The sequence below is a fragment of the Anopheles merus genome, chromosome 2R (assembly GCF_017562075.2).
Source record: "Anopheles merus strain MAF chromosome 2R, AmerM5.1, whole genome shotgun sequence".
NCBI classification, from domain to species: domain Eukaryota; kingdom Metazoa; phylum Arthropoda; class Insecta; order Diptera; family Culicidae; genus Anopheles; species Anopheles merus.
Window position 1 is genome coordinate 17,312,219 of NC_054082.1, and position 19,938 is coordinate 17,332,156.

The 19,938-nt window shown below is 49.0% G+C and overlaps 1 protein-coding gene across 2 annotated transcripts; it reads right to left on the minus strand.

Annotated features, from left to right (window-relative positions):
- Positions 1-231: 231 nt before the first annotated feature.
- On the minus strand, positions 232-19,601 carry LOC121589288 (pituitary homeobox 2). Of its 2 annotated transcripts, XR_006004288.1 has the most exons (7): positions 17,747-19,601; positions 11,154-11,338; positions 10,951-11,058; positions 3,957-4,133; positions 3,532-3,637; positions 867-2,337; positions 232-802 (listed from the first exon to the last, which is right to left on the minus strand). XR_006004288.1 is itself a non-coding variant. In XM_041908065.1 (6 exons), exons 1-6 carry the CDS (start codon positions 18,156-18,158, stop codon positions 2,231-2,233), a joined length of 1,095 nt encoding a protein of 364 aa, XP_041763999.1. In that variant the 5' UTR covers positions 18,159-19,601; the 3' UTR covers positions 232-2,230. The 2 variants fall into 2 exon arrangements, 1 of the variants encoding a protein (XP_041763999.1); XM_041908065.1 differs by having other exon boundaries at positions 232-2,337.
- Positions 19,602-19,938: the final 337 nt, after the last annotated feature.

A 19,938-nucleotide genomic window follows, 5' to 3' on the forward strand; every position in this document is an offset into this window, starting at 1 on the left:
AAAATTTTGCCACCAAACAACACATAGATTAACGGCTTAATGAAACGGCAATAAGGAGCTTTAGCGCTGCGGATTGCATATCTTCAGCGCAGGTAGGGGAAGGTTCGTTTCTCACAGACAACGCAACGAAGGACGGGCGCAAACACACGCAACCGAACAGCGCGCTTTACTTGACGATTGTATTAATTTTAATGTATCCTTATAATATTTACATCTACATAAAATTCAAACGCTTTTCTGGATTGTTTTGTGTGTGGTGTGTGTGTCTGTGTGTTTTTCCCCCTTCGCTCTCTCTCTATCTTTGCCGCCGTGCCTATCCCCATGCTTGCTGGCTGGGGGTGCTTTTGGATTTGTGTTGCTCATTGCTCGTGCTTTATGCTATGCTTACCCCGCTATTCCCACATATTTCCCATTAGTTATACTGAGCATTATAATACTAGCAGCAGCTGGTATTATATTGTAGCAGCAGCGCAGCCCTGGTTTATAGTATTCGTGGAGTTTCTTTCTTCTCCTTTCCTCAATATTCCTTACTACTCGTTATTGTTCTATATACAAGTATGGTTGCAGCATTGGCAGAATGTGTGTGCTGTGTGCGTGCGCGGAAGTGAAGTGTGCTCGAAGGTGACACACATACCACACTGTTTCCATCCTACCAGTCATCCAGTCCAACACTTCCAACACCGTAATATCCATGGCAACCACCACGGCCATCACGGTCAACTAGAGATCGCTGGTAGTGTTTCCTTCGCGGTACTGCTTGCACGTGGCACGCATACCTGCTTGCTGCATTAATTTTCTTGCACTGTGTTAAATAAAATAATTTAGCTATGTTTTCATTTTCATACGCTTAGATCGAACGAATGTACCTTGTGGTCTGTGGGACACACGTTCGGATAGCAAATCGGAAGGATCTATTGATTTGTTGCGCTTTTGGGCCTGTGCTTTTCCCCCTTTCCGCCGAGTGAAGATCATTCTCTTTATATTCCTCCTTTGCGACCTTTTTTGTGTGTATCCTGGTATATGAATGAATTGCTTAGGTTTGAAAATGACTACCACCTTTAACTTTTCTTCTTTTTGGATGATGAGGTACGGATGAAAAGTGGAATGACTGAAGTGAACACGGGACCACGTGCAACGTACCGCCATCATTCCTTGCCTGCTTGTCTTGCCAGGTTCCCTCCTGCTCCGGTTGCATCCCCGCGTGTAAATGGGGAAGTTAGTTTTGATTTTTCATTAGGTGCATTAGACGATAGTATTTGATAGTTGTGCCTTTTCCGCTGTCAACCGACCGCAGACGCATGACGTCTTTTTCATTGTTGTAGTGCCTATAACTAGACCCTCCACTCATTCCAAGCTCCTTCGGCATCGGCCATTCACGGCATGTGATGAGCGCCAATTATGGTGAGTTTTATTGCGCAAAAACGTTACACGCACGATGAACGCCACCAACAATTGCAGCCTTTTTCTCACATGCTTACTATACTCACACCGAGACGCACAAGCGAGTGCTGTTTCGTTGCCGCACGCAATAAATTAAATCAATTAGCATTTTCCGACCAGCCGGGACACTAAACGGTTTTCCGAAGTTTTTCCTTTTTCTCTCTCTCTCTCTCTCTCTTTCGCCTTTTTTCTTTGTCTCTCGTTCTGTTTAACGTTCATTGGTCAATAATAGGCAAATTGTGTGGGGCTGTGCGCGTAGCCTGATGATGAAAAATCTCCATCATCAATAACAATGAAGCATAAAAGTGAATTGGAATTCTTTTTTTTGCGAGGAGCAGTGTTGACAGGACGCAGCAAAGGGTGAGCCTGAAAAATAATGGCCATTTCCGGGCTGTTGGCCCTGAGTGCTGTGTGTCGAAGTTAAGTGATCGCGAATGAGGAAGGGTAGATGGCGTTCGGCAACATGGCGCTGGGGATTTACCCACAAAACTCGAGCCCCGGGAATGATGGGGTTTAGGCCAGAATGGTGGGGTTGGTGAGCAACTGCATTGTCCCGTTGCAGTTCGATGCATTTTCGCTGCCCGTTGCAGCATGGCACTCGGTTAAACGGGGCAGGTTTCCGATGCATCCACCACTCCGCCTGGTTCCGCTGTGCTGTTGTCCTTTCCTTGTGGGTGGGAGGGGTTTGATGGCTCGACGCAACGCAGAGCGGAAGTTGTGGCTGGATGTGTTTGGTTGTGTGTGTGTGTATGTGTGTTCTACTGTTTGGTATTCATTTGATCTACATTAATTATGTTTGGTATTGCAGCATCGGTGCGGACAGATTCGGATGATGGGAGCTGTTCATTCGCAGTGCCGATAAGCTTTTGTTGTACCATTCGTCCTCGGCCGTCATTCCTGTGGGTGCGATGTGGATGGGAAGAGATAAGAAAAGAGTTTGTGAATTAAAATGCAATGCAAGAAAAAGGTTCAAATGCGACAACACTTAAATGCGAGGCGGTTCTATACAATCTTTAACGAATCTGGAGCATTGAAGGTGCAAACACCGTAAGGGCAGGACGTTACCGATGTTGTGTATTGCTTCACAGTTCTACTTTTCATGCCGGAATGCAAAAAAAAAACGTCTTCAAGAAACAACCCGGGCGTGCTGTGTAAAGAACTTGCAGTAACGGCAACACAGAAAAAAAAAACCGAAGAAACACGATGAAACATTATTGATCATTACCGCCCGGCGGAAATGACAAATTTTCCAAAGACGTGCGCCTCGTGACCGAAGACGAAACGGTCGCATGTGTGTGTGTGTGTGTGTGTGTGTTGTGTGTGTGTGTGTGTGTGTGTGTGTGTGTGTGTGTGTGTGTGTGTGTGTGTGTGTGGTGTGTGTGTGTGTGTGTGTGTGTGTGTGTGTGTGTGTGTTGTGTGTGTGTGTGTGTGTGTGTGTGTGTGTGTGTGTGTGTGTGTGTGTGTGTGTGTGTGTGTGTGTGTGTGTGTGTGTGTGTGTGTTGTGTGTGTGTTTGTGCGCTCTTTCACGCCTTTCCAAACAGGCTCACTTTTGCTGCCGGAAGCTGCCGGCGTGTGCTCGGCCCAGAACACCTTCACCAAATCGCTTTCTCCATTTGCGAGGTGAAAATAGCAAATTTCCTTGCAAGATGCAGGCTTTTCCGTTGCTTTTCCCGCTGAACACGCTTCTCCGACCCAGGGTGGGAGACGATCCCACCGGGCATGTGGTGGGCATTTATTTATTTATATATAATATCAAAGCATGCCAGGGCGCTGTCAAAGGACCGTGCTGTGGTTGCTGCGATTCGTTTAACGCCTCTAACCGTGCCACGAGCTAGCTAGCAAGCAGCTGTGTATGTGTGTGTGTGTGTGGCTATATTTTGCTTGTCCAACGTTTACAGAACAGTGTCGAACCATTTCCGACTTCAGTTTACTATTTCGTCCTGCCGTCCTGCGCTTAGTACCCGTTCTCCAGCGAAGCAGCAACACGCTGTCACGCGTTTTCCGGTTGGGAAATTGGGTGAAGATAGGGCAGAGTGAGGGGTAGATCGCGCGCGAGAGAAAAAAAGAAACACTGTGCAAAAAAAAACTTACCCATCGAGTCCTGGCGAACGCCAACAGCACCCATATTGGAACCGTGCGTCATCGAGAATGGCTGCGTCATGCCCGGATAGGATGAGGCTCCCATTTGGAACAGGTCCTGGTGCGATGGTTGACGGAGAAACAAACGGGAGGGAGAAAAGAAGCAGCAGCAGCAGGAACGCAACCGGAAGGGAAGAGAAGAGCAGGTGAAGGGAAGAAAAAAATAATGGTAAAGTACAAATCAATACTCTCAATCTTCCATCGAGCGCCGCTCACACAACCCCAAACGCGCAAACAAGGCAGGCCATGGGCAGGCTGATGGGAAAATGGTCCTTATGCATGTGCCTCTTGCCGTGTGTTTGTGTGAGTTCGTGTGGCGCTGGATGTTTCCTGTTTTTTTCTTCCTCTTGCTACTCGCGTTGCTCGCATTCGCATACCTGGGGATACCGGTTGATTGAATTTGGATGTGGATACGGTTGATAACCTCTCGAAACGCTGTAGCCCTGGATGTTGCGCATCATGCCATTGCAGGACGGTATGACCGAGGGGGCGAGCGCCTTCTGTAGCTGCTTTTCCTGCTTTCGGTACTTTGCTCTTCGATTCTGAAACCAAACCTGTTTGGGGGAAAAGTGGTGAAAAGTGGTGGTGAGCAAGCGGAGGAGAAAACTGTGTTTCGAGCGTTTTGGCGTGTTTGAACCGCCAACGGGTCGGCCTGTCGGTCGCTGTTGGTGTAGTTATTGGGAAATTTGATTGGCTCTTTTTTGTTGTACCTGTGCCTCATGTTCACGGTTTTATTTCATTGATTTTAACAGCGTAGAATAGTGTACAAAAGATTGCATAATACATTTCCGCAGCAAAAACATTTTAATCGCTACCATTTCTATTCTGCTTTGTTCCACTGCCGTCGGTAAAATGGCGGACGTAACGCGCATTTGCTGTGCGTTTGCTATGCGAACCAACCGTTCGACCGGGGTTTAAACGTCGGCATCATGGTGGATCGGCGCCTGGCCTAGAGAAAGTAGGTCCCAGGAAAAAGGGATGTTATTGAATCGAACCCCGTGTGTATTGCTCTCGATTCGCCATATACACCATTCGCTGCGTCCGCTCGTCCTACCGGGCACATTCGGGTTCTTCCCCCTTTTTCGTACGCGTTCGTGCACGTGGCTAAGCGTGTGTTAGTGTGAGCCTGTCGTTCCGTTCGTTTGTTCGCTCGTTCACGCTCGCTTTTAGAACGCTCCATCACCACTACTACCATCACCGTCACCGGGCTTTGTTGAGCGTGCGCTAGCCAATCCCCAATGGCTACTACTCTTCACCTCGCCATATGCGTGCCTCGTGCTATTTCTTGTGTATCTTTCTGTTGTGTTGTTGTTTCGAAGTAAGCAAAGGCAATATGGAGTAAATGGAAAATATAAACTGGTCTTCTTCGAAGCCTTAGTATGATGAGCTATTGGTCGTTAGACAACGAACTATGATACTTCAGAACGAATCGACCTAGTTAATAGTGTGCAGCTCGCGGGCGGAATTCATCATCCTGAGCAACCTTTACGCAGCAAACGAAATGCGGAGATGCTGAGGGCAACTTCAAGCAATAGCAACTGACTTGCAATAACGTCGCTTCCGAGCAACAATGCTATGGCGATGGGACAAAATGGAACGAAAACGATACCGCCGTTGTCGATGGTGCCCTTGCTGGTTGTTGCTTTCGCTGATGGTGACGTTATCCTTATTTCATTTATTGCTTGTTTTGTTGTTGTTGTTGTTGCCTTTCTTATTTTCTTTCTCCCCTTGCCAGCCCTTTGTCTTCCCTTTTGCGCCTTGAATGCTGATAGAAGATGGGCTGCCCTACCATCCCAACCCACTAGAATGGGGCTGTCGTTCGGTTCGGAGGGTGGAGCGTTGCTGTCTTCTATTTAAATTAAATGTGTATACCGCTATTCGAAATCATCGCCCCCTTCCCTCCACCGGAACTCCCCTTTCCATTACGTCCGCTCCCGCTGCCGTTCCCGCACTTCTGTACGTAGTACCCATCTGTCAGCTCCGGCCCTTTTGCATCGTCCCTTCTTCCGCCCCTAACTGTTTCTCGTTCGAAGTCGCGCGAAATGAGGAGGGCAAAGTTTTGTCCGTGCCTTTTAGCGTCCTGAGCAAGCAAGCAAGCAAGCACAGTGGTTTAGCAATGCTGGTAGGGCCGAACCGAGGAGAGGAGTACGCGACACGTACGCGTACAGGGGGAAACACGCACACGAGAGGAGGAGTGCACGTTTGTGCTTCTCCCCTCCGTCTTATCGGATGCTGTCATTTCTTAGGAACTGCTGTAGCACCGTGGACACGAATACCGTGCGCGGTGGTTAGTTCCGCCATTTTCCTTTCACCACAGCCACACACATATACCCACACCAGCACACACACACACACACACACACACACACACACACACACACCAGCACACACTCACGTGTACAGTTTATGGCTTCGTGTTCTCGTGGGTCAAGGGTAAGGCAAAGGGAGGAAACACACCAGGGAAGCAAACAGCGGCAGAGTGGGTGAGCTGGAGAAAGGGGGAGCGGTGGTCGAGTCGAAATTGAACTCGTAAATAAACTACGCGAGAAGCTGGGGAACATCGGGACGGAAAAGTGTCCTCGAGGGAGTGCCATCCACGGGGGTTGGGGTGGACGCTCTCCTGTGTGTCTTATGGCTTTGGGCCCTTTTCTGGTTTAGCTGGGGTTTTGCCCGCGACCGGTTCGGAAGCGAGGAATTTTGTAGCGAGCCGAGAGCGAGAGACGCAATGGCAGCAGGCAAGACGCCGGCGCCGGTCGAAGGGGGACCGTAATGGAGGAATTTCCAAGAAGGCGGAGTAATTGAATTAAGGATCCATTTGATGTTGTAGATTACACACTAACAGCAAACGGGAATGCCGCGTGCCGCGCACCCTCCCCCTCCCCCCCAGCTCTCACTCCGTCCGTCGATCCGATCCCCCTCTCCCTATCCTTGCTTGGGTAGGTAATTTTCTTGGCACTGTTCTTTTGCCCGAAACGATATACACGTTTCTTGCTCGCTCTGCGGGCGCCATGCTTTAGCAACGAATGAAGCGGGGGTGAAAGTTGCCGTCAGTCAAGAAGGCGGACGAGACCATCCTTGCGAACGATGTCCTTAAGATGAAGATGACGGCAACGACGAGGATGATGATGATGATGATGATGGCGATGCTTTGATGGGTTCGAAGTTTTACCAGCTTAGAGGGGGAGAGAGAGAGCGAACGAAGGGAACGGAAACGGGTTTCTTGCGTTACTTTAAACTTCAACTCGCCCGAACGCTCCACTGCGTTGCTGTTCAGCTGAACGTGTTCGTGTTTTTCTTTTTGTTTGCCCACCATGCGCCTGCTTTGTTGGCTGGAGCTGTGGAGTTTTCTTGCACGTTTCTTTTCTAATGCTTGCTTGTTTTTCTTTCGGGAGCAACCTTCTTCGAGATGGATTATTTATGGAGGAAGCTACAGCTGGCTGGAGGTGGTGGTGATGGTTGGGGATGGTTTAGCTTCTTCTAATGGTTTTGCGTTAGTTTGCTCTAGCTGGCACATGTGTGACTCGGAGTGGTTCCGATTTTGCGTAGCTAGCTAGCATTCTAAAACAAATTACAATTTAGCCTTCTAATCAAGCCCGTACAGTCGCAGCATTCCACGGAATGCTGCATCACCGACCCTTCCCAAAAACCACTACAGACAGCTTGGCATGGCTGCACAATTGCATTATGCAGGGAGAAGCTTCAGCCCCAAACCGTTAGAACGGACCACCGCTTCTTTGCAGTGTCCGGTTGCGACGAAATGCGACAATACACCTGCCGTGGCCGTCGCTGAAGGCTCATGTCAGCGCACCGGAGTCCATCAACGGAACCAACAGCGTCCAGCTAAAAGATAAAAGGATGACCCGACTCCCGGTACCTTCCTGTGGATGATCCACTGAGCCGTAAGCTAATGTGCTGTGCGGTGAAGAAAAATTCGCATGCAGTGTGTATGTGTATGTAGCACATGGCGGGTGGGATGTTGTTTTGAAAATATGTTTCTGATTAGGCGTTAGCGAGCGGGAAGAATTGGTTCCGATTCGATGCCTAAACGTGGATGGAGGACGACGAGGACGAACCTGCTGCTGCTGCTGCTGCTGCTGATGATGATGAGTGTGGATTCCGTGTCGTCCGTGATCCGTCCGGTAGCTTTCATGTCGATCCGTCACACTGGACTAGGGCTGCTTGCAAGTCACGAACACCAAGGGGCTAGGACAGTGCCAGAAAAGACCCAAACCCCAATCCTGCCATAACAGTGGTCCCCGTCTACCTGGCCGGCCTATCAGTGGCGCGAGCTGTTAATATGCGATGAGTTAGTTTGGCTCGCTTTATTGGTTATTCCTCTCCCGAGCACCTTTCTTCCATCCCTGGAGATTGATTATTTTGTTGTACAGCGACGATGAAACAGTCCCAAACAATCGCCAAACCTGGGGAAGGGAGGAGGGCTGGTCGGGCGTCGAACAACGCAGGGTTCGAATATCCCAAAATAATTGCACGGACCGGGGACCGACTGCTTCCGCGTATGAAACGGTGTGCAGTGTGTAGAGAATAATAATAAATTCACAGCGCCCGTTGGCAGAAGGGGGTAGGCGCGGTGGCCCAAAAACCGAGCAAAGAGTTTTTGCTGCAAATGGTTTTCATCTTTGTTCACCGAGATCCACGGCAATGGCATTCCAGCCTTTGATAAGAGTGAATCCAGTACCGGTGGAGCGAATCAATCCCATCGGTGTGCGCACAAGGACGTCCTTTATGTTCACTGCACAATCATTCCTACCGTACCCCGATGAGGGGGAAGAGAGAGAGAGAGACAGTCCGGGTGAATTTGGTGTGTCCGTCGGAAAACAAATTCCCGAACATGCCCGCACAAAAATCGATCAAAGCAGCAGCAAAAACAAATCGCACGAAAGTTTCAGAACGCACAAGGAACGGCACCTTTTAGGTCTTCTGCCGGATGAACCAGGCTCGTGCTGGATCAAACGCGTACAACCGGAATCGATGCAGCTCACGCACATTGCACAGCATAGCGCATTGTCATCACAAGCCGACGCCGATGGCAACGACTGGGACTGTTTTTTGAGCCTACACCGTGGCTCTGGCTGGCAAGCATTAGCCCGCAAACGGTTGCGCCACCAGACGCCACCCGAACTCCCTCCCGCTGGCTGGATCCAAACGGCTGGCGAGAAGGCGCACACACACACGGTGCCCGTGCGAGATCTTCATTGAATTATTGATGCAATCAATAAGTATTATTTCGTCATTTGAGCGCCGGCTAGTCGTGACTAAATTTTACGCGCCACACTCTCAAGCATGCATGGAGCTGTCGGTTCGTCAGAGGTGCGTCAGAGGAGGATCGGCATTCCGGTAGGGTTTGACTGAGGGGACAAGCACTTTTCGCACGATTCGACATTTGAAGGTTGTGTGGCAACAGTTTTGTTGCTCCTTTTTACGATAGCATCTATTTCATTCGTGCGTGGTGTGTTTTGGAATGTTGATTATTGTAGCGCCGTGCCCTGTCAGCTTTTGAACAAGATAAACCGACAAGGCTCTGTTCGAAAAGGTGTTCTGTCTTCTTATGACTCTGTCTCTGTCTATATTATGATCACATTTGTTGCACTTTTGTCCGTTCAATCGCAGGTGTACGATCAATTGTTTGACTTCTAGTTACGGTGCTTATGAACACATTGCCCAGAATAGGACAGACAAAGTATGTTGAGAACTGGCAATGATTTGTACAAGAAACTGGAAAAAATTAGTAGTCTATTATTGGGGCCCTTTCCATTTTAAGTTTGTAGGCTGAAATTTCAGCCTGTCAGCTGTTTGCATTGTATAGCAGTTTTCGAGCAGCTATCTAAGTGAGTATAATATACAGGTGGGCTTATCCCAAGATGTAGGAATTTAGAAGGCTGATTTTTATCGCTTCTGCTTTTGAATGAAGATTTTAAGAGTGTTTTGAGTATTCGTCAAGCCTCCAGAAAGCTCGTTTGAGCAAAAGTTTTCACTTGTTCTGTTAAAAAGTGATGTTCAAAATTGGTTATAAAAAAATGCTATGAGACCACCTGGACTACATACACTTTGATTCTATATTGCATCACCTGATCTCTTTAATGCACCTTGGGATAAATGTAAACAATCTCGTGTTTTCGAGCAGGTACTCGAATCTAATTCTAGCTTTATGGCTAGAATAATCTAGACTGAAAATTGCAGGATAGTTTTTTGTGTGGTTTTGTTTGTTTGTTACATGATTTCAGCCTCCAACTGTCAAACTCCATACAAAAAACTAACTAGAATCGTGAAGGCCCCCATTGACTATGCACAGCATAGTTGGATATCGAACTTCACATTCCAAAACATACTGGTTTGTTCGAACTGATTTTCCTTCTGTTTGTTCGACAAATGTCTGATCGTGTACCTCCATAAAACTCCAAACTCTAAACGTTTGTTCCAGTCTTAAGTCTTGTTCAATAGCTGCCATAGAAAGCTGCCTTATCTTCTGATATTTCTTTCCAAGCAAATGTTCTCATGTGCACCAAACAGTCGCAACTTTAAAAAATAACCTTACAGCAAGAAAACAACGAGTCCTTCTTTTGCTTCACTTTCCAACGTGTTCCTTTTTACAAATATTCAACATAAGCGTATTACTGTGTACTACTTCACCACTCTGCATTCATCCCCACCATCCTTACAACCAAATCGAATGTGCAACGTAGCACGTGAACAGAAATTCCGATACCCTGCGAAGGGCTCACACAGGCTCCGCGGAGGGCAATATTCTAATACCGACGGTCGATCGAACGCGTCGATCGTGGAATATTAATCATCCTTCGACAGCCACACAGGGCGCAAAGGACACAAAGCCGTACGGCTAGAACGATGCCAGATAGATGCCAGCAGATATGCCGCCAGCAAAACAAAAACCCGCGGCATTGATGCCGTTGCAAGGGTGCGAAGGCGCGAATAAAAATAGAAGGAAGTAAATGTGGAAAGTAGAACGACGTGCAAATTAGCATAATAGATGGCACCGTAATTCCGGTGCCGTTCCAGCTCCCACCCGGAGACGCCGTTTTGCAACGCTTTCCCCGTCTGTCTGTGCGTGAGTGTGTGTGTCTGTTTCTGTATCACTGTACGCTACGTCTTCGATTGTTGCCGTCAAGTTTGAATGAAAATTTCAATTTTCACTTTCGTCAATTAGCATACCAAATTGTGTGCCGAGTCGAGCCTAGAGCCATGACGTTTGTGGGTGTGTGTGTGTGAAGTTGTAGCACGCGTTACGGTGTTATTGTCCTCACCAGAAGAAAAAAAAACACCTTCCCGACGCGTCACAGAGTCGCATCAACACGAGGTTTCCTATGGGCCACAGCCCAGCTACGGTCAACCTACCTGTATCCTGGCTTCGTTCAGCTTAGTGGTACGCGCTAGCTCCTCCCGGCAGTAGATATCCGGATAGTGTGATTTCGCAAAGGCCGCCTCTAATTCTGCTAATTGTTCCTGCGGGAGGAAAGGAGGTGGAGTAGGGGGTATGTGGGAATTAGTATCGGATGTATCGGACGCCGGACGGCTTCGTTGGGGTTTTCGTTACTCACCTGAGTGAAGGTAGTTCGGTGTCGCCTTCGGGCCGGTGTCGGGCAGGATGCTGTGGTGGGCGTGTGGCCAGCATGCTGGGGCAACCCTGAGATGCCGCTTCCGGGCGACGAAATGCCACCCGGGACGGAGGAACCGAGCGGGCCGCTGTTTGGTTCGGGTTTTAGTTTTTTAAATGCACCTTCCGCTGGTTTTTTTTTGGCACCGAAACGTAAGCCGCACGAGATGGGCAGATGTGGGAAAGAATAAAATGTAAAGGAAATTATCAGATTTAGAATGCACTTTTTTGCCTTCCCTCCTTCCCTGTCGCTCTTTCGGGTTTTTAGTTGACAAGAGAACTGGGATGAGTGTGAAGGGAAGCTTGCTTTGGTCGGTATGGTTTGCAGATGCAATCACACTGATACGTGGGCTACTGGGCTGATTCGTCCCCACGATAAGACTCGATAAGTGAAAAGCCAACCAGGGAAGGGAGGAAAGGTGGTGTGGACGAGTCAAGTGTGCACCACGTTCCCGGCTGGCCAACCCAACGGGGCACATCCCACTCTTAGCTGCCTGGGGTACACACCCCAGGGGAAAGGTACGCTTGAAACTGTCATCAAAACTCAGAAGGGCTCTCAACAGGGCACAGGAAATGGATTAATAATAGAGCTACCATATGTACGATAAATAATAAATTGAAAAACTGGGCCATCGGAGGGTACGGTTTTGCTACAGTGAAGACGCATTTGCTCACTGCTGTAGAGCAGCATTCTGGTGAAGATTTCAAGCTGATAAGATGGAACTGATTTGAGAAACTTCAGCCATATAAAAAAACCCGTTCTCTTTCGCTAGCAGTATCATTTGTTTTAAACAATTGTGTTGGATGATGAACGAGATAGAACTTTATTAGCCGCTAAGGATACGACCAGTGTGCGCGAACACACTTTGTCGCGGGTGTCATCTTCCCCAATCGCTAAACGACGCACGTACCTTCGATTATTTTAATCAGCAATTGTTGGGGAAAAAAACACACATACACACACTAGAAACAAAAAGTGATTGATTTCCCGCCAATACATAGGGGCATCAGGGGCATCAGGGTGGTGGTGCCGCATCCCGTTGCGTGGCGGTTTATCACAATTTGATTTGAGGCGTTCGAGCCGACGGGAGGCGAACCTCGGTGGCGATAAACGCTCTAGCCAACATTATGCACACACCGAACGCGACGTACACTATCCACCATTATCTAGCAGCACCATTATAATCACCATATAAGCAGCCAAAAAAAAACATGAAAAAAGACCACCACTAAACACTGACGTCAGCAAATTTGTTGATGGGGTTGTAGGGAAAAACAATGCACTGCTGGTGTACAGGTGAAACGGTGCGAGAAGGCAAGTGGTGGCAATGTGGCGTTTAGTTTAGCGGCGATGCTCACCACGATCGACACGAATCACACATACAATGCACTCGAACGCACACACACACATATACACTCACGTATCCCGGTCGACGAAGGCGAGCCATATAATGAGCCAACAAATTGGTGGTATCCATTTAAATAATACTAATTAATAAATTGATTGTAATTAAATTGATAATTATAGAGCCGATAATTACAAAGTAATGGGCTAAACCTAAATTCAATACCGTGAGCACAGGGTGCCTTTGACACTGCTGCAAAAACATAGCCTTCCAGCATGCACACGTACACACAGACACGAACCTCCACACGCGTGCATGATGATGAGCTCGTCAAAGTTGGCGTCGGTCGTCAACGGATCAGGATATTGATTTCGCACAGAGGACACATTGTGTCACGGTCCCATCCCAGGATGATATTCTTTTTCTATCCATCTCTATACTCGGTTTTTTGCAGCTAGATTGGTAATGAACCCTTGAAGGATGTAACCGGTAACGGTTCTTTTGGTTAAAAACCAGCTAAGCTGTCAAACGATGTTGTTCAATCGCATCGACTAGCAAGTGTCCACATCAAAGAGTGCGGTCGTTTTTTTTTTATCGCAATAAACTGATGGTGAATGGTGGAATGGTGATGGTGATACATATTGAGGGGCCTTTGTGATGGTAGTAATAAGCGAAGCGATGATGTAGCCTTCATTGCAGGTAATAAAAAATAAATAAACATGGATGAAGGACTCGCAACGCGAGCGACAACCCCCAACACATGGCTGTTAAAGAGGGGATTTTGTGCATAAAATTGCATACTTTAAGGCGCTGTAATAATTCAAGCACCATGGTTTTGTAAGAAGTAAACTAATGAGTTGAGAGGTATTATTTTTATAAAAATACGCAAGCAAGCGACATGCTTTTAAATGCAAACATGACTGTTAAAGCGGGAAAATTGTATGGAAGATTGCATACTTTAAGGCGCGATAGTGTATCAATCATCATGGCACTAACTTTAGGAGGCAAAGTAATGAAAATTAAGAGGTACAAATTTTAACATTATTTACTAAGAGCAGACGAAGGCGCGAGACCGTGCGCGGTTTAGGACACTCCTGAGGGAGGCCAAGACCGCAAAGCGATTGTAGCGCCGGATAAGCAGCAAGTAAGTTATTTGAATAAAATATAAATACACATGAATGAAGGACTTGCAAAACGAGCCACATGCTTTTAAATGCAACGTTTGCAAGTCCCGAGCCACATACTTTTAAATGCAAACGTAGCGGTTAACGAACGGATTTTATAATATAATATTGCATACTTTAAGGCGCACTAGTCGCATGATGATTTTATAAGCTCCTCCAAAGGAGCTCCTCACAAAATAGCCCTTCTCTAGACTCCTTGCATTTCACGCACAATCATCATAAAGGATTTCAAATTTGTATGTTATAATCATTCAAGCATAGGCATATGGTACGTTCTAAACCCTGACAAGAAACTAGTTTTTGCATTTGAAAATTCAACAGCAAATTTCCCGCCATATCACACAGTCTATGGCCACTAAACCCGGCAAAGTAAAACCTCCCACTTCCCAATGTACCATCCGCCGGCTCATTCTCCCCAAATGGCTGCTCTCAAAGCCGTTTGCTCATTAGCAGATGCTGGCCAACTGGCTGGTCGTTCCACCTTTAACGATTCGTTGTTGGCATTCGACTTTCACACAGCACGTGCGAGCGTGTAGGTACTGCTGAATGTAGAACTGTTTGCCAGTAACACGGTTGCGAAACGGATGTGGCCACGCAGAGGCGATGCTGCAAACGAGGCCTTTCATTGCCCGGGACGAAAGGCTTTTTAGTATGCAAATGGTATAATTCCATGATGGAAATGAATAAATTATGTCGCAATGTCTACGGCATCCAGCCCAAATGGCATGGGGACGGCCTGGCTCGGTTCGGGCTGGCCAAAGCCTCCCAGGCCTGGTAGGCTGGCGCTTAAAAAAGCTCCTCCAGTTCCCCGGCGTGTGTCACATAAAGCAATGGCGCCAACGCGTTGGCCGTTGGACACCGATCGGAATGCAGTGGGCCTGGGTGACAATGTGTGATGAATGTGTGGCTCGATGTTTGGCCATTGCCAACCCGTGGGCGCTGCTAGTTTCTGACCGTCAGTCGGAGCTGACAGTGAGCCTTGCACATCACGCGTGTCCTTCGTGACGCATTCGGCCGGTAACGCCCATCAATGTGAGAAAAAGGTGGGAAAATCAAGAGACAGAAAAAAAACATTACCGACATCACTTTCATCATGCCCGTCCACAACGTCATCAGTACACGTAATGATGATAGATGCGCATAATTGTGCTGTCGCTTTGCTGTATGCGCCGTGCGACCTACGGAGAAAATGTAAATTATCAAACCGTAACTACCGTAAAGTTGTGACCTGCTGGTGCTATTTCATGCCCAGTTTGCAGGAAACACAACACGCCAACAGCAACTTCTCCTCAGTTGGTTGTGTTCTGTGCCTGCCGAGCCTTTAAACCCGCATACGACTGGATGTGGTAGTGCCAAGTGGCTTAGAATTTGCCGCTAGGTTTATCAGTGCTATCCTTTGGCTTTGACTGGTAATGGTAAAGATGGACGAATTTTAATCAGCCCTGGTCAGTGGAAAGATGCGTGCCGTCCCGGGCAGTGCATCGTCAGGACACTGGGGAAAGGTATCGTTCGCAGTCACTAGCGCATTAACATAATTTACAAAAATAAATAATTCATTAATAACCGTTGTTGGTTTCGCGAATCACGCGCCGTCGCCCACGTCCCAAGCAAAGAAGACCTCTCAGCCCCGTCCACATCCACCTTCCCCGTTCCGGAGGGCTTGCGGTGCCTTGTTCTGGTCAACTCCCCAGGCCGGGGCATTGCTGCACTTCCCCGAGGGCTTCCCGATGGAAGGAAGGAAAAGCGATTAATTAGTTAAATGACACCCACGTTTACCTTTAATTAGCCCATCTACATAATTGATACTGTGCCGCAGCAACGCTGGTAACCGGTTTTTGGGGAAGCCTTTGGGCCAGGAAGGGGCCCCACGCGAAGAGCTATTTTAATTCCACAAGAAAGTACCGTCGGCACTCCTCGGTTCATGGTGTGGACCACGGTAGAATGTTCGCAGGAAGATCTAGCTTGCGGTCAGTGCTAACAACTCTACTTCACTGCGGAATTCTCGTTCTTGGGGGAAGATGATTCACTAATCAACCACCACAAACCGATAAGTACTTGTGTCTTTCCTGTCGAGCGGAACAAACACTCAATCTACCTCCAACCTCCGGACCGTCGGGGGCTCAACCCCGTATCTCATTTATCCATTGATGGAAATCCTATTTAGTGCCGAACCCGAGCGCATCGTCTCTCTCTGTGTGTGTGTATATCACGCTAAAAGCCCTGTCACGCTGGGCTCTAATTCTACACCAACCATATGGCCGGGCACCAGGTTTGGCCGTACGATGCGATTTTACACCGTGCCGCGTTTGACGTTCATTCACGAAAGAAAGCAACAATAATGAAGTGCAGCTTACGACAAGTATGTCAACACCTTTCGATTGCTCTCGCTCTCTAATTCCCCTTTTGACAATTATTTTATTTGATGCACTCGCTGGTGCGAGAGGGTCCTCTCCGTTGGCAGATTGACGGGTTTGTGCTGATGTCCCGGGTGTACGACAAACCTCAGAGTAAGGGGGAAAAGCCACGGGCTAGAGCAACATAATGCAAAATCGAGGAGGGTTGCGATTGCCATGCACTCCTTGCGGGGTGCGTTTATACGTTCCACAAAGGAGAGGAGGTTTGCCAGGCAAAAAACCGGTGATGTTCCAGTTCCGTGTACAGACGGACGGAAACCGACTCAATTGCTTTGTAATCAGCGTGTGTGTGTGTAGTTGGGTGAATTTGTCGGGCTTTTCAATGCTAATGACCGATCGCCGGAACGACAATCACCTACGGCCGTAGTGAGTTTGCCCCGGGAAACGACGGTGCGAGTGAAGTGTGAAGCTTAAGCGGGGGTAACATTTGTTCCGGTGTCCTCTTACCAGAAATGTAACCATTTGTTTGCACTCTCCTCCCCCGTACCGGGCGCTGGATTGTCCCCGAGTTCTATCTACGATCATCCTCGGCCTAGGGCCGTCCTCCCCGGGTGTGTTGTATCAGCCCTTGGCGAAGCGATTTTGCATTCAACCTGCTATTATTATTACTATTGTCATCATTAGAGTACAATATTGGTGGTCACGGGATGGTGGGTGCATTAGGTTTTAGCTACACGTTGCCATCGATAGGTGTTTACCAGATTTGAGATTACAAATCCCGGGTATGGATGGTTCCGGTTTTAAGGGAGGGTGAAAGTCAACCGGGAAGTTGATGGAAAATATTTGTTTTATGGATGTCGGTGGGCAATACCAATATTGTTGTTTTGTTGATACACGCACTACACAAACTGCAGATTCCTAATCATCATTGATTCTTATTGTAATATTCGTTTGTTATCGTGTTGCGAATCTCATAATCAAAATAAGGCTTTAATGTACAATCCTAGCAATATTCTGCAGATATTCGACAGTAAAACAGCTGGCAATAAGACAATTAAACCCAAATATCCTTTCAACGCCAGGTACACTGTCGGTGAAAAGTAACTCCCGACGGCACCGCACCGGTCCGTGTTGAAATCCCGTCGGCAGAAGATGCCGCAGCTGTCAAAGAGACAGCAACAAACACAAACGTTAGCATCCCACATGGAGTGCGGTTTTTGGCTCGTTCTACTCATGCGAGCAATTATTCTTACCCGTGCGACCACAACATCGAACGACAAACACCGTCGGATGTTCGATCTGCCGTAAAAAAGGCCCAACCAACTACCGCTGGACACCGTCGGGTGTCGGAAACGTCAACACAATCCCATTAGAAAGCTATTCCACTGCGCCATTTAGCGTCGCACCAATAATGGGCCGGATTATCCTCCTGAGCGATCCCTTTCACAGCGCGCTAATCCTGGCCACGTGGCGGACGGACCGATTCAACGGACTGACACGAAGGTGTGTCTCTGGCTAAGAAAGGGGTTCCACTTCCGACTGGTGTGTGAGCGTGTGCCGACGGTGGTCAAAACAGTGGTACGGATAGACCCCGGGACAAACAACATCTGCGCCGCGGTTTGAGTGGTAGTGTGGACGAGAATGGAACCTTACCCGTAACGGACCCATTGTCCGACAGCCGGTTCGGAGGGGTGTGGGCTGGCGTGTGGTGATGGTGATGGTCACTGATGGGCGTACCGGACAGTCCTCCGTACAGTGCGCTGAAGTCCTCCGGTGTGCTGCTACACTTCCGATGCTGACCGAGGGACTTGTCCCCGTTCGCACCGCCGCCCGGGCCGCCGAGACCGCCCCGGCCGTGGTCCTGGCCGCCCAGCCCGAGCAGCCGGTTCTCGTGCGCCCCGATGCCCATCAGCCGGTTGTCCTGCAGCGCCATGAACTTGCTGTCCTGGCCGGCATTGTGCTGGGCGGCCAGGTTGCCGCCGTGCGCGAGGGCCGCATGATCGTCCAGCAGGCCCTGCTGCAGGCCGAGCAGACCGCCGACCAGGTTCGGCCGCAGATCGTCCATCAGCTTCGACTGGCTGCAGGACCCGGCGGTGGCGGTGTTGAAGTTTAGCTGCCGGCTAAAGATGGCCGGAAAGATGTTGAACTGCTGCGAGTCCGCCGCACTGGTCGGGCTGAGCCCGAGCGGTGTCCCGTTCGCTGCTACTCCGTCCGGTCCCGCTCCACTGACGCCTCCACCACCGCCGAGGCAACCAAGACCGCCGATGCCGCCCGCGCCGCTGCCCGGTACGCTCGATGCCGCTCCTCCTAGAACACCGCCGACGGGGCCGGTTGCCGCGCAGTTGGTTTTGAACTCCACCGTGGGGCCGTGGCTGTCTTGGCAGCGGGTGCGGCCGGCGTTCGACAGCGATGGATCGGCGAGCTCGGCATTCACCACCGGCGCAGGCAGGCAGCAGTAATCCGTCGGCAGATACAGCTTGAAGTTGCGCGTAAACCAAACGGGTGGGCGCTAAATTCTCTGGGCGGATTTAGTCGCGGCTGAACACTAGCCAAAAAAGACACTTCAAACGGAAGCTACAAACGGCAAGACAAATCGTTTCTTTCGCGGCTCGCAAGGGAATCGAACATTTCCATGCCAACTGGGGGACTAATGCTTCTAGGCTCTTGGCACTCTTGGATGGGGATTGATATCGAACTGAGGGAAGATTAAACTATCACACACGACACTACCGTATGTGTTGAATCCTTCTTCCAGCAAGACTGAGATACACTTAAACTTTAAATTATTTCCATAACCTTACGGTTTAACGAAGTGGAATGAACTATGCATGAGTAACTAATCACACTCTTCGTCTTTCTATTCTTCCTTAAGCACGGTTGTTCTTCTGCCGTTCTTCCGTCGCTAAACAACACTTACTACTCACGCTTACGCTTACTTCTGGATCGTTTTTTCGCTCAAACTTTGCCCCAAAACACGCACAAACACTGCGACACTACCGACATCTGCTTTCTTGGCTATAAAATCACACAACTTGGACAACCTTGCACGCTCCAGTACTTCACTTTTTCTATCACCTTTTTACCATCTTCTCGACGCACTGTGGGGGGTTTGCTGGTTCTGAAATGCTGTTCACACTAGGTCCAATTGCCACCGTTAACCGCAAAACTTGGCAAACCGCGCTAATCGGTACGCGCTACAGCGGGATACCGACACGCTACTCACGCTACCAGGGTCCGCCACCGGTGCCGTACGTTCGTCGGTAGTTCCGAACCCGAGTGTCCTAGGTGGGGTGTAGAGCCCGCAACGGTGCATCAGCGACGTTCGGACTGCGAAATGGAAATGCTGGAAAGTAACAAAATTAATATCATCTGATGTCCCCGCTTCGACCGGATCCAGGGGCTGGCCCGACAGAGGGCTTTTTTTTTAGCTGGTTGTTGTTCGGATGATGCTCCCTTCTGTGTGCTCTGCCTCTTGGCCGCTCCTGCGAGCACCGTGTACCCGCGCGTGCACCAAGGTTCTTTTCGCGCGAGCAAAGGAATCGTTTCCCTGCGGCGGTGTGACCGGGCGGGTGAAAAGGGAAAGGGAGTTCAGGATTCTATCAACTGTGCAATTTCACGGATACTTCGCATAGTGTAGTCAGTGTGTGTGTGTGTTTGTGTTTGATAGAAGCAGTGCTGCCAAAAACGGAGCCCTACCGAAACAAGGGGGACGTACACAAAAGGCGCGCTCGGGAAGGGTGTTGCGTTAAGAGCGGGGGTGAACAGAAACAGAAGGCCACTGTGACTGCCACAGCAGATGGCTGCACGAGCGAGACAACAAGGACAACGGGCCTGCCGATCCGCAA

Bases quoted from the DNA above. Each gene is read 5' to 3' on its own strand.
- LOC121589288 (XM_041908065.1), bottom strand. From the start codon at position 18,158: ATGGACGATCTGCGGCCGAACCTGGTCGGCGGTCTGCTCGGCCTGCAG. The intron at 4,134-10,950 runs GTAGGTTGACCG...TCCCCCAAACAG, and splicing joins TGAACGAAGCCAGGATACAG to GTTTGGTTTCAGAATCGAAG. The intron at 2,338-3,531 runs GTAAGTTTTTTT...TCGCACCCACAG, and splicing joins CGTTCGCCAGGACTCGATGG to GAATGACGGCCGAGGACGAA.